The sequence below is a fragment of the Coturnix japonica genome, chromosome 11, assembly GCF_054131305.1.
Source record: "Coturnix japonica strain WE chromosome 11, WE-NBRP24, whole genome shotgun sequence".
NCBI lineage: Eukaryota > Metazoa > Chordata > Aves > Galliformes > Phasianidae > Coturnix > Coturnix japonica.
Window position 1 is genome coordinate 24,733,890 of NC_140673.1, and position 14,173 is coordinate 24,748,062.

The following is a 14,173-nucleotide window of genomic DNA, read 5'->3' on the forward strand; positions in this document are numbered from 1 at the left end:
AGAGAGATACGGTACATTATTTATCTTTCATCAGGCACACAATTATTGTCATTACATTCAGTGGTGGTTCTGACCCAAACCCTAGAAGCAAGTTGAGCAACACAACAGGCAATAAACATGCCCTTATTTAATTGTTACCTGCTGTAGATGTCTGTCTCCGTTCTCATTGGCTGGACTGCTTTCTGACCCATTACTGCTTCCAGACTGATCTTTTTCATTCAGCAAGGCTGTGGCATAGGCCAGCGTGTCCTGTTAGGAAGCAGTCCAAGCGACAAGGTAACTATATGGACTAATTTCTACAGAAACAGCCACAAGATTTAAGTTTGCCAGGTAGGAATGGTATGAAATACAGTGGAATATGGTAAAGCTACTAAAACTATAGCTGCTAACTGAGAAGTAAGGGGGGAAATAAAACAAATAACACCATCTCCCAGGACTGACATACATACCTGTGCTGAAATAGTGCGCTGGAAGGTTTTTGCAGTTGATGTTTCATTGGAAACGTTACTCTGAGGTGCCCAATAATGTTCAGACATCTGCATTAAAAAGCATAAAAAAAAAATCAAGAAAGGTACAGAACTACAGCATGAGCTTCACACATGTAAGGTCTTACACACTTGTGATGACAGGTAGACTAACAAGTCTAGAATAAGCTTCCTGAATCTGTCAACAAGCTGGAGAGCTGAGATACAGCCTTCTGATGTAGCCAAGAATAGTTTCAGAGACTACTGCCCCTCAGCTGAAACTTAGCCATCAGCTCATTCTGTCTGCCAACTACATGACTGCAGATCACCAGGTTATCCAGCTGAAGAGCAGTAGATTCAGATGTTCAACAAGCGTTTTCAGAAGCCAGAACATTGTAAAAATAGGTACAGAACCATCCCAGAGCTGTCAGTTCAAGAGAAGAGTGGCAACAAGTACCAGCTGCACTGCAAACATCCTACTGACAAATTACGTAAAAAGAGAAAGCTATAAGTGTCAACAGCTGTGTTTCGTGCAAAGCTTAGATGATTCTGTAAGAAATTCACTCCTTGAGGTGTTCTCTTGCATCAATACACAGGCAAAAAAAAGTCCAACATGAATATAGTGGCACTGAAAGCTTCCCACTTGACAAAGAACAAGAATCATTATGACCATTCCCACTTGGTTATATTTATAGCACAAACAGCTCAGCCCTAAACACATGGCTTACCAAAGTTCTTGAATGTACCAGGTTTAACTTCATCCAAGCTCTCATTGTAAGAAAAAAATATAAAGTGGTTTGTATTTTTGTCTTAAATCAACTCAAAGATTCAAATAGAGAACGGAGGTTTTATAATTCTCACTGTAAATAAAGCGATATTTCTCCATACAGTTACAGCCAAACTACCTTTTTCTGTAGCCACTGCACAGCCCAACTCCAGTGGTGGGAATTCTCCTTGAAATAATCTTTTGCAGTAGGGCACCTTGGAAATTGAAATGAATCTCATTATTAATGAACAAGGCACTCTTGCAAAGGTAAAAAAAATATTAATCAACTATACATTTATTTATGCTGCCGTCCTTTGTATGCTGACTTAAGCTGAAGAGTTCTATTATTAACCAAATTAGCAAGAACAATGATAGTACTCTACAGATACACTTGTTTCAGATCTACACTTTATCAGGACATCTGCCAAGTTCCAAGCAAATACAATTTAGTAATCACAATATTTCAAATAGCTGGGACAGTTTTCTTATCTTTATCTTGGTCTTAATGCTAGGCAGCTAATACTATAAGCACCACTTATATTTCAATAACAGAAGCTAAAGCTGATCAAAAGTAGAAAAAGCAGCAACCTAAACAGTCACAGTGGGGGTCTAATGCAAGAATAAGATTAAACAACGTAACCCATACTACTCACTTCTGAGCCAAAGTAACAAGGAACTTGACACACTGGTAACAGCGACTGCTGTCCACATGGTTGCTGTGGTGCATCAAAGCTGTGGGCAGAAACATGGAGATTAAAAACCACAAATCAGACTTCTGTGTACCAACCAGGTCGAAAACGCAACAAACATGAAGCTAAAATTTCTAGCTGATATGGGAAGAGTTATTGCTACAGATGTCAGCAAGAGCATTTGTGTTCAACACGCTGCTGTACTGCTGGCGGTTCTGAGTATTTACAGAACTACCGGATTAAAAACAGATCAAAGTCGAAATGCAGTAATTCTTCCAAACGTGGTATCTGAGTTTTAAACAGCTCCCTCCTAACGCAGCTTTTTTCCCCCTATAATCCATTTTATGTCAGATAAATGCTATGGTTACAGATCCGAAGGGAAAAAAAAGTTTGAAGCCACAGTAAAAAGGATGAAATCACCAGCTTCCTCCTGGATCGTAACTTGCAAAACCAGAATCAAGTCTGAAGCTTCCTTATACAAACAAGATAGTAAAATTTATCAGCCACGAAACTTCTATGGGAGATCAGGGCAAAACCACAAGCCATTCTCCGTCAGGAAATTGCTGATACTATGAATTTCCAAGACCTGTAACAAACTTCTTGCCTTCCACAATCAGATGCGCCACTAGAAGTTGCTGTGTTTGTATCAGCCACATCAGCAAAGAACACTGCAGTCACACATCTAAAGGAGGCAACCAATTCCTAGCGAGCTGCAATCTGCCATTTTTCTTTTCTAATCCTTAAAGATAACAAAAGTTACAGTACAAGCATACTGCAAAATCATTCATAAAAATCCTCATGAAGACCACAGAAAACTATTCTTTGCTGCTTCTTGGAGTAAAAGCAGCCAATGTGACTGACAGGTCATGGACCACATGCAGTGACACTGGAAGTTGTTTAGTGCTGTTGCTAAGGAACTCCAAAGTAAACCTAGAACATTAATTCCCAAAACTCACAGCAGTTCTTGTAAAGTGCTATTTAACAACAAGCACAGCAGGCCTTCAACATAAAGATCAAATTGAATAATTACACCTCTCCTCTGCAGAAATAAAGTGTTGTGTGTTACCTAAATTACAGAACTGGACTGGTCCAAGTGGGACCAACTTATCTGGAACTACAATAACCACTATTCCCTTATACTATTTCTTGTTATCTTCTCTTCTGTTAGCCATACGTGGAAATTAGCAATCAGAAGAGCAGTGAGATATAAGAGAGAATATTCAACTATTTTTTAAATGTCTTTCTCATTAACACAGAATCTGAAACAAATTCACTTGTGAAAGCCACAGTCTGAAATAGATCCTCATCCAAACAGCTATGAAAGAGATACACAAGCAGCACTTGCTGATTAGATGCTCTGTTTGAGCACTGTGTGGCTTATCTACATTTCTGTTGCACACAAAGACATTTCTCCTGATTCATATGAAGCAAGCTCTCATCATTGCAGGTCTTCCCTATGACTCCTGTATGCTTTAGTAACTTCACTTCAGTGGTGGCTGTTAAATCACATAGTGCCAAGTCATTTTCCATCAGAGGTAAAACAGAAGGATTAAGAAACCAGAAGATTATAAGAATTATCAGCACAAAGGTTAACAGAAGATAGTAGCATTCACACACTGGCTTACTTGCCTATTAATCCATTTTCAGTTTCAAAGGCAAATTTGATGCGCTCTACTTGTAGGGGGTCTTCAATGACCTGACATAAGAGGAAAAAGTCAAAAGTTATGCTCGAGACCCGCATCTGTATTACAAAACTGTTTTAACCACCTCAACACAAGAGACAAATGAGACTTACGAAGTTCCATTAACACCAGATTATCAACACAGTAATTTAAAGAAGTTATAAACTCTTAAATTGAAGGATGGAAGATAAGTGAATGTTGAAATTATCTGTGCAGTCTTTGCCTGCTTTATTATGCACCAATAGAAAATCCATCCTGTACTTAATGTGCAAGTCTCTACCATTCACCTACCAGTATCTCATGGAGTAAATGGAATATGTTCTTCAATTCATGAGGTGGAGCAGTTTCCAGCTGAGTCTGCATTAAGAAATATAAAATTATTCAAACAATAAAACAGGTCGATGGTGCACACAATTGACAGAGTGCTTCACAGCCTTTTGAAAATTAGTTATTTTTAACTGCAGAAGTTAAAAAAAACAAGAAACCCTCCCAAAACCCAGGGAACTGTACTGACTGTTCTGCTGCAGATCCCAGTGCCACTATAACATAAGACAACATAACCAAAGCCTAGAAGAAGCACATAAATAAATACCCTATCTTGATCATCTCCGTACCTTGATGAAGTGTAGCACAGTAAAGGAAAAATGCTCATTACAAAAGCAGCAGTACACCACCATCTCAATGAGAACTGATAGAGATCCAGTTAGCTCTCGTAATGCATACATCACCTAAAGGAAAGATGCAAATAATTTTGTATATAGCCATACAGTTACTTTCAAGAGATGGATCAAGTTTATGATAAAATATTAAACTTCTTTGGGAAGGGTGTATTTTTTCCTCCCTTTTCTCACAACACTTTACTCAGCTATTGCTGCCCAGCCCATTAGGTGAGAGCATCTCAAGTTAGCACTAACATTATGCCAGCTATATGTTCAAGCAGGGTAGAATCCAGAACAGATAGATACCTCTATTAAGTAAGGTTTTCCCTCAGACAAGAATAACAAGGCTTCCACTTCTTCATGGAGTGTCAAAAGTGGACCTGAAGTAGTGATGCTTAGAGGTGGACGCTGCTTAAAGAGACCAGGAGCTATAACAGCAAACAGAAAAACAATCCACTAGTAAATGACATTGTTCTACACACCTTGAAGACACTGCTGACATCTGCCACCTTGTCATCTCTAAAGGCATTCACCTCAACTAGCTTGTAGCTTGTAAGGTGCCAGCCTGAATAAGAAACTTTAGCTTTAATAAGTCATTTACATTTGTGACAGTATAGGGAAATGAACTGCAAGAAAGCAAAAGCAGAATGTTCAGATCAACTATTAGGACTTTGATACTTAATTTCACCCCAAAATATCCAACCAAGTTTATCATTGCTTATTCTGCAGTAGTTTAGACTAGAGACTCTTACGATTAGCAAGAGACATAACAGATGTGATGGATGTGAGTCTCTCACAGCCAACAACACAAGTCAACTTGTTCACGTGAGGTAAGACCTTACTGATGCTAAAGTTACTTCCAATCAAAATAACTGGAGTGCAATGTTACCAAAAGGCAAAAATGCAATTCTTACCAACATTTCTTTGTGAAGAGACATCGGAGTGCAGAACAAGTAATGCGACAGTATTGTGAAGATATCCAAACTCACGTGCTTGTGCTGAACTCCATCTGCGGTTCTGATTGAGACAAAGGGTAGATTTAATTTACTTCTGATATGTTGATTTAATCAACTTCTGTTAAGCCAAAACTGAACAACATCCTTAACAGCCCACCACCACATTCTAAGACTTCAAATTTGATTAAAAGCTTATTAACACCAGAATGAGTCGACTTCTGCCAACACTGCTTCTTCTTCATGTTAGCACAGAGAAGCACCAAGACTTGCATGAAACTTGAGGAATAATCTAAGGAGTAATCTATCTTAATCAAACAAGATCTTATTTGCCCATAATGTAAGAATATTAAAAAAAACAAATCGCAACAGGAATGGGTACATAAGCTTTACCTGATTGCTCTGACGGTTGGGACCAAGGAGAAAGTTGATCATGTGCCTCAAAGCAGAATGTCTGAGAAGAAGACTGCTAGCCCTTATACCCTGCTGTTTAGACAATAACAATACATTACAGGCATGTCTAGGTAAAGAATTTGTGCTCTAAGGGACAGAAGTAAAACTTTGCTAAACACCTTTAAGAAGTTAGAAGCCTCACGATCAATAAACTACACGTTTTAAAAGACACCTCACTACATCCAGCACATTAGAGAAACTGGGCCAGGATCAATATAGACAAATTAACTATGAAAGAAGAAAACAAAAGAAATAAGAATTAAGGGGTAGACAGAACCCACAGTGAGGTGAGCAGCACAGTACTGCGCTGCCAATGCTTCAATCAATGTTTCTACTTCTTATAGGACAAAAAAAACCCCTCTAACCCCTTAGTATTTATTTATTTTTTTTTAGAACAGCCAAAAAATCCCCATTGAACAAAACCTCAACACTCAGACTTGGAAATATCTTCACCAGGTATAATTTGCTTCCATGTTTTTGTACGATTTTATGCCAAATCAGTGCTCAAAGCCACTCAGCACACAAAAGAAAATGCACGACCCTGAAACAAGGAAAAAAAACTTTTTTTTCTGGAAAAGTTTCCCAGTGCTGCTTAAACTTTCCATGGAGATTGTTTTCCTGTTTTATTATAGTCCTTTAAAACAGAAATAAGATGAAAAGAAGATAAATGGCTGCTTACCTTCTGCACAAAATTGTTGAATAGTAAGAAGTACTGAGCACAGTTTTTGCAGTTTTCAGGAACATCTTTATCCAGTAAAGCAAGTAGCACCTCCAATAACTGATGCAGACTTTTTAACTGCAAAGACAATTATTAACTTGCATTTAAATGCTTGTCTGCTGCTTAAAATACAGGCATTTCTACACTTTCAAGTTCGATTAACTAAATGGTATGTGTGGTCAGCTACACTTGGCCGTGATTAACATAAATAGCTAACACAGGACTGCAAACTTACCATTTTCAACTCTGAATTAATGTGCATATATTAAACAGGAAAGTAATGAAAGCATCAGCACACAAGTAACTTGCTTATAGAAGTGAAACTCAGCAGTTACACAAGTGTGCAATATCTTTTTTAAAGCAATTTAAATCAGCCATGTGGTAACTGCTGCACACTAAGGGTGTTGGCATAGTAGTTATTACTTACTGTTAGCTCTTTATGTTAACGGAGATGTAATCAGAGGCTCTCAAGCTATATTTTAAATGTCTTTCTACTACTTTATTAAGCTTAGAGGACTTTACAGCAGTCTTTCTTCAAAGCCCTAAATAAGACATTTTCTTAATATACAACAGTTGTTTCTTTTTAAAGCAGTGCTATGGCTGGAAGGCACAAACAAAATTAGATGCAAGAAACTCATTTCAGACTAAACAAGATCTGGACACCTGAAAGTCCCTGCCATCTTCACTGACAACTTCTAGAAATACGACAGATGACAAAATATTTCTGACTGAGTTCTTTTAATACAAATGACTTGGTTTAGATATCCAAGATATCTCAGGCATTTTCATGTATTTTCTGCTAGGTTTTCTTATAATATTAAAATGAGCCAAATACAACAAACCTGCACTTCCCAAACTTACTTGCCAAGATTTTCTAATAAGTTAAACCACTGAACAACAACCACAGTTCCAGTCTTTCCCTGGAACATGACAGCTCAGTTTCTACTGTACTGCTGTAGGCTTCTGACTCTGAGTGAGGAAAGATACTCAGTTAAAAACTAAGCTGGTTTCTGGGTTCTCTCTGTTACAGAGAGGGAATAAATCTTACATCCTTTTAATAATTTGGAACCTGCATTTTCGCTGTATGCCACACATTCATGTCGAAATGAGACAGAACTATTTATAACTAATACTTTAAACTTCTAGGCATTACAGCAGCATATTACCTCCCAGGGTAGGTACAGAAAAGCATTAACCCATTCAAGAGCTACACGCCTGCTGAATATGAGAACTTCCCACTTTGTCATTTACAAATCACACTGTGTTGCCTGCGAGTGGAACAAGAGAAATTAGGCAGAGACTATCAACAGGATCATTGCTGACGAGGTGTCACCAACCTTCTCTTGATAAAGCAAGGCACTGTCGAGGGTTTTTTCAAGAATAGTAGCTACAGCAACTCGCACCTCTCTCACACTGCATTCCAGGAGGAAAGTCCTGGAAGATAAAAGGCAAAGCTGTGAAAAGAACTGGAATCAAACTGTACATATATTTACTGTGACTAAGTGTGGTATTTATCATTTTAATAAAGGTAACAGTTCAAAATACCTCTTACAATACACTTCTGTGGATAAGCTTTAACTTATTTTCCTGCACTCCTGCTTCTCACTATGAAAGCCGATAACAATACTTCATTCATTCAAAGAACACAAATCTAAAACTAAAAGCTACCACAGGATCCTGTCTTCCAGTACAACTTTTAAGACCATCTCCTCTTTAGGTTGGCAAATCTCTGTTATCAGTTCTCCAAGAATTGCCTTAAGCTTATCTTGAGTCGGTGAGAAAAACACACTGCAGCTCATTTGTGATCACTGTCAGGTAAGTATTTAACTTACCTTACCCTAAACACTTTCACCACATTCTCTTTCCCTCCACTTGCAGGAGTGACAAACATATTCCAAGGCATCTCCTTGAATTAAATGTTTGCATCCTTCATCCACACTGCACTATTACCATATTTTCAGAATTACTGAAAAATCTAAACAGAGGCTCTTATTTCTAACATTTTCTGAAATGACAATTAAGAGCATCTGTTCAAAGAACATGCACAGTCAACTTTTTGGCAATCTATCAGTATAGGCCAGATCACAAAACCCCGTCCACAAAGAAGACACAAAACACTGCAACTAATGCAGAGTTAGGGTACTTACTTTACAAGCTCCCGGCCCTCTGGTCCAACAAAATATTCAACTAACCACTGACAAGCATCAATGCTTTTGGAGAGCAGTGCATCTATGGTTGCAATCCACTCTTCTGTATCAGCCCTTTAAAACCAAATCAGGGAAAACGGTCAGTAATAAAAAACACCTACAAAAACCTAACATTGTTTCATCTCTCTTCTTCCTTTCCTGCTAAGTCAGAAGTGGCTTTCCCACAGTCAGACATTACCTGAGTTTCTTCTTGGTTCGGAGATAAGTTTGGAAGAGGAACTGGACTGCCAACTGTAAGCTCACCTTTGCCATACACGGATAATAAGGATGTTTTACCTTAGTCTGAAAGAAACACCACATTTATTCCAGAGCAAACCTATACCCGTGGCTCACGTTCTGTTCTAAATAAGTCAGCATGTTCTATTCAAGTAATTTACTTCATCTTAAAAACAAACCTCACTTGTCTGTGCTGAAATCTGTTTCCAGTAACAACTACACTAGTTTCACACATATGCTAAAACAGGAACAAACTTGCTGTTAGGCTGACTATGTCCTCAGATTTAATACTGGTTTGTTTATTAATCTATAACTACATTCAGAAAAACTAATTAAACTATATTCAAATGAAGGTCTATCGGCTTCAAGATGACTAATGCCAATTTTCATATCTTCCATACACAGAGGAGTTTCTGTCCCTGTAGAGCTCTGTTCGCATAGTTAATTTTATTTTATTTTTTAATTATTATGGCACATTGGCATTTTTCCCCACAGCAGAAGACCGGAGTCAGCTTTGAAATGGATGCTATCAGTGTGAAGAATTATTGGAGTCAAAGAAAAGCTGTTTGAAAAGCAAAATCATACCAAACACTTCCCTTCTAAATCCCCTGTTCTGGAGCTTCTCTAGCAATTGCTGGTCAGTATTTTCAGAGTACTCAAATATTAAAAGTCTCATTACTTACAGCATTTAGTGAAGCTAGCGACAGAACAAAACTGAAGTAGTCACTGCTGTACACATCTCTATTCTTCATAAATTTCAGGTTTTCATCTCTCACCATCTGCAGATCATTTTTTTTTTTTTTTTAAAGAGAAGGCAAAAAATTAAAACTTTGCTAAAAAAGCATTAATTTGACCTTACGCATAAATACATACAGTGCTTAAAAAACAGAGTCAGACCTATTCTGTTTATACTCTGAGCCACTACTTCAGTGGAGGGGAAAAATATACTGGAAACTTAGAAGACTGATGTAAAACCAAGAAATGATGGGTCAATTCTGGGAGAAGTGACGACAAAACATACAATAATACATCACTGAACAGTCTGTTAACTTTCTATTTGATCCCAATTATTTCCGAGCTGTGTGTTCAGTAATAGAATTGCCTCAAGGTCACCTTCAAAGTTTCTGTCTTGCTCTTATTGTGATCTTAAGCTTTGTTTGAACAACATTTAACTGAAGCTTTCTGAGTGCTCTACCTGATATATCCGTACAGGCATCTTCTCTACAAAAAGTCCCTTCTTTTCACCTTTTCGGACCAGTTTAGTTAAGATGGACAGGCGATCACTGTTGGGTCTGTGGGGTCGTGGTGATGACTGGGGTGAAATTTCTGGTGAAGATGGAGCAGATCTAAACCATAAGAATATCAAAGTCAATAATGTAACTGTGACAAATCCAAAGTTCGAGCCTTAAAATACCAATAGAGCCGGTATCACCTTAAGGCAAAACCAGATGACAGTCCAAATTATTTCTGAGGCTGTCAGTCAGTTTGAATTGCTTATTCCAACAGTGACACGAGTATGGAAGAGGAAGTTAAAAAATGAAATAAATGCTATTCATTAAGCAGCTTAAAGAAAAGCAGGGAGATAAGCATACTCCTGTGTCAAACAAATACTATTCATGCCTTCATTCTGGGGATCAGTCGATACATCAAAACAGGAGAAACCTTTATGGATACAAGAGAAACTTACAGTGAGAGGTCCTCAGCTTCCTGACGCACGACACTCACTCGACTTTTCTTTGGTAAGACTGGAGAGTTCTGATCAGACACTCTCTGATAAAACAGCATGTAGGCATTCCAGTATCGCCGACGCACATCAGGGTAAGGGTTAGCTGATGAGAGAAAAGGCATTTGATAAACCTTTGGAGGTTTAGTATCCTTTTCATTCTGATAGGAGAGTAAAACTGAGTATGCAAGCACTATAGACTGCAGTACAGAGTTACTTTTGGGATAAAAAAAAAAAAAAATCACTATGTTAGAGAAGAAGAAAAACAGCTCAAAAGTAAAGAATGTACATATTAAGATGATAATCAACAGAATTACTCAGCGAGTGAATAATGGTATTAATGTATTCAGAATTAATTCCTTAGAGCACTAAAAAATTTAACTATGATCCCAAATCCTGTTTTATGCACATTCTGACTAGCCTACGATAAGATCTGGTTTCTATTTTCTTTAAACCATTTTAACAATGTGCCATTTTACTTCTGAGTCTCCTTATTAAGTCCACAAAGGGTTGAACAGTGAATACAGTTTAACTAATATTAGGTCACATACAAATGATTATGTCCTTCAGTAAAACAGAACGCACTAGCTAGAAAATGTCTGGGAAGGACTATTAGACCAAGTCATGCAAAGTAGATATAGACTCAGCTTCAACGTTACTGAGAACTGGTATGACGTACAAAGCTACCGTAAATTAATCTTTAATTCTACTTACATTGATCATAGACTTTAGGTCTATACTCTCCACCAAAACATTCATATTCCAAGGTTTCATCAGTTAACTCAAATTCTTCAACAACAGTGTCATTAAATTTATACCACTTTCCCTTTCCACATCCCCTGTTGTCAGAACAGAAACCACGTTATTTGACTGTTCAGCCAAAAACAGCAACAAAAACAATCACTGAGGAACATTAACTCACATTTGTATTGACATGAAACAGAAAACCTAATCTCAGTGACAAAACTTGATTAAAAACATTAGAGAAGCTCATAGTCTGCAACCATGTGACAGAAAAAGCACTCAGAACACAAGATACATAACAATCCATAAGACTTTGATAATGTTGACAGCAGTACTAGGTGTTAAGAAAGAAATGGTGCTTCCAACAGAGCTCTGAATGGCTCACTAAACCTTACTAAAACATGTAGTCTTTAGACTCATTATGTGAGTATTATTGGTTGTTACCTCCTGTCCTTTATAAAGGAGTAGTAATGCCCTGCATGAGCCTGGCCACTGTGAACAATCACACCAACAAGCTCATAGTTCTCTGTAGGTGCAACTTTCTTCCTTGGGGATCCTCCACCTCCTTGATCCATGTTTCTACCGTTGTCCCCCACTTCTGAGGATGAGTCCTGACGAGCCATCCCTGACACAGTGTAAGGCTCCATGTTCAGCATCCAGGGGAACTGTTTGAAGAGGTATTTTAGATTAAACAGATGTCATGCACTCAGTGTAATAATTTTATGAGTTGTATTACAATGTGGGAAGTATTAATACTACAGGAAAGCACGGTGCTACAACTTCTGGCTCTCCTGACACAGAAGTTTAATAAAATGTCTTTACAGAGGCTTTTGCTCATGCTTTCTGAAAGGAGTCTGAGAAAGCTGCAGACAAGGACAGCTCAAAGGAAAAATACTTCTCTTTACTGTGATCATATTGTACCATATGTTCAAAAGCCCAGTATCAAAACATGAAGGAAAGAAGGGAGAACAACTAGGAAAAGTGCTTCCACTTTTCATTAAGCAGAGAGAATGGGGAGGAGTGGGAACAAGAAGCACAGTGGAAAGTATTCTTACCCTTATTTGTTCATCATATTTAATAGAACGGCCGCTCTCCCAGTCAAAGCCAAATCTCATGAGGTGTATCACCAAAAGGTTTGGTAAGACCTTAATGCATGTGCGCTTCACTGTAGTTCTCTTAAAAAAGGAGAAAAAAAAAGTATTGTCTCCATTTACGTACTTCAAACATGCTCTAGTATTTCTATAGGTGTTTGATTCCAGCCACCTTGAACTGATGTACAATACAGCTACTGGAGATATGATAACTCTAATGCTGACAGACAGGGTACTATTACAAGCACAGAGTTTGTGCAGTAGACTGCTGTGTTACAAAACATTCTACTGTTCTGCCATCCCTCTGAATGTTCAGTTCACAGTACAAGTTACAGGAAATGCAGATCCCCACCTGCATTTGTCTATGGATTTAACATTTTGATCATGAAAGAGTAAGCAAAATTTAAGTATGGCTTCACATGAACACATAACACTTATGAAAAACAAACCACAGCTGAATATTCTTTCACAGACATTAAGAACAATACCTTTTCTTTGCATTTTTCACAGTAGTATGCATTACTTCCTTCCAGAACTTCTCCCCTAACAAACTGATCCAATGATATTTCCAAACTTTGACATGAAGTCACACCTAAGTTGAGAGCCATGAAGGCTTCCTCTCGCTCATACCTAAATTCAAGAGGAAAAATGGTAAATACATTGACAGAGTAGAACCTATTCAACTTGCGTTAACAAGACACGTGCTTAATAATTGATATTATGTTTGCCCCATAACTACCAACAGCTATGAAATTTACAGTCAATGGAATGTTAGCCCACCTTTTAGTGGTGTTTTGACCTACGTATTTTAACAGTTCCGACAGCTGATATCTAACACAATGAATTTAACATTACCTGTGAGGACAGTCCTTGCAGATCTTCTGATCAGAAAAGATACCTTGAAAAGTATTCTTAAATATTTGGTCTCTTCCTATTTTCTGTTAGAGATGTAAAGTTAGACATCAGTTGTATATACTGGCAGAGTGAAAGACCAAGTACACAACATGAAATTTACACTCCCAGATGCTACTTAGATTGTAAAATAATGCATTGGTTCTCTGCCTTCTTTTCCAAGAAAAAAAACAAAAACAAAACAGAGAAAAGGTATCAAAAACATGAATGTATACAAGGAAAAAAAAACCCTGAAGTTTTTACCTTGAGGTACTCATCCATTTGATCTATAAGACTGGTAAAGAACTCGTAAGCATCCTGTTGCTCTCGAACATAGAGTTCCTTATTCCACATCTTGAAGATCTACACAAAGCACACACATATTTAAAGAGGCGGTTGTTCCACATAAATATTACTCAAGTCTTTTTTTTTTTTTTTTTAAAATTTAAATGTTATATTTACACATTCTGAATTTTTGAGGTAAAACTTAATCCCTAGAACTTCTGCAATGAGAAAGCACTGAATAAGTGACTTCTCATTAAGTAGGAGAGCAAAGAGAAAAAATACCTTCCAAAAGTTCTCAGGTACATAATACTGCAGTTTGCTCTCCATCAAGTGACCAAAAAGAGACTGAACTTGATAGAACACATTGTCATCTGGGTTGTCGGTATCATCATCAATGGAAAGCAGAGCCTAGGAAAAAAACACAGTAAGTACTAACTTAATAAGGTTAGAGGTACTGGAAGGCCAGAATGAGGTTCCCTGGAGCCTTCTCTAAGCTAAACAAGCCCAGTTCCCTCAACCTTTCCTCACAGCAGAGGTGCTCCAGCCATCAGATCATTTTAGTGGCCTCTTCTAGACCTGTTCCAAGAGCTCTATATCTTTCTTGTGCTTGGGGCCCCAGGCCCAGACACAGT

The 14,173-nt window shown here is 37.8% G+C and overlaps 1 protein-coding gene across 5 annotated transcripts in view; it reads right to left on the reverse strand.

Annotated features, from left to right (window-relative positions):
- The window catches only part of USP24 (ubiquitin specific peptidase 24), a 55,322-nt gene that overhangs the window by 2,491 nt on the left and 38,658 nt on the right, over positions 1-14,173 (reverse strand). For 2 of the 5 annotated variants that reach the window (XM_085511793.1, XM_085511792.1), the window contains 24 exons: positions 13,824-13,949; positions 13,521-13,619; positions 13,221-13,303; positions 12,854-12,995; positions 12,330-12,449; positions 11,719-11,939; positions 11,245-11,369; positions 10,495-10,636; positions 10,003-10,153; positions 9,491-9,586; positions 8,770-8,873; positions 8,532-8,645; positions 7,722-7,818; positions 6,346-6,462; positions 5,607-5,696; positions 5,175-5,277; positions 4,567-4,688; positions 4,216-4,329; positions 3,893-3,958; positions 3,549-3,615; positions 1,884-1,962; positions 1,370-1,445; positions 450-536; positions 139-249 (listed from right to left, as the gene is read on the reverse strand). In XM_085511793.1, coding sequence (XP_085367919.1) covers positions 139-249; positions 450-536; positions 1,370-1,445; positions 1,884-1,962; positions 3,549-3,615; positions 3,893-3,958; positions 4,216-4,329; positions 4,567-4,688; positions 5,175-5,277; positions 5,607-5,696; positions 6,346-6,462; positions 7,722-7,818; positions 8,532-8,645; positions 8,770-8,873; positions 9,491-9,586; positions 10,003-10,153; positions 10,495-10,636; positions 11,245-11,369; positions 11,719-11,939; positions 12,330-12,449; positions 12,854-12,995; positions 13,221-13,303; positions 13,521-13,619; positions 13,824-13,949 — 2,652 coding nt within the window. Of the gene's footprint in view, positions 1-138; positions 250-449; positions 537-1,369; positions 1,446-1,883; positions 1,963-3,544; positions 3,616-3,892; positions 3,959-4,215; positions 4,330-4,566; positions 4,689-5,174; positions 5,278-5,606; positions 5,700-6,345; positions 6,463-7,721; positions 7,819-8,531; positions 8,646-8,769; positions 8,874-9,490; positions 9,587-10,002; positions 10,154-10,494; positions 10,637-11,244; positions 11,370-11,718; positions 11,940-12,329; positions 12,450-12,853; positions 12,996-13,220; positions 13,304-13,520; positions 13,620-13,823; positions 13,950-14,173 lie in introns of all 5 variants that reach the window. The other 3 variants (XM_015870804.3, XM_015870805.3, XR_014932870.1) reach the window with 2 other exon arrangements.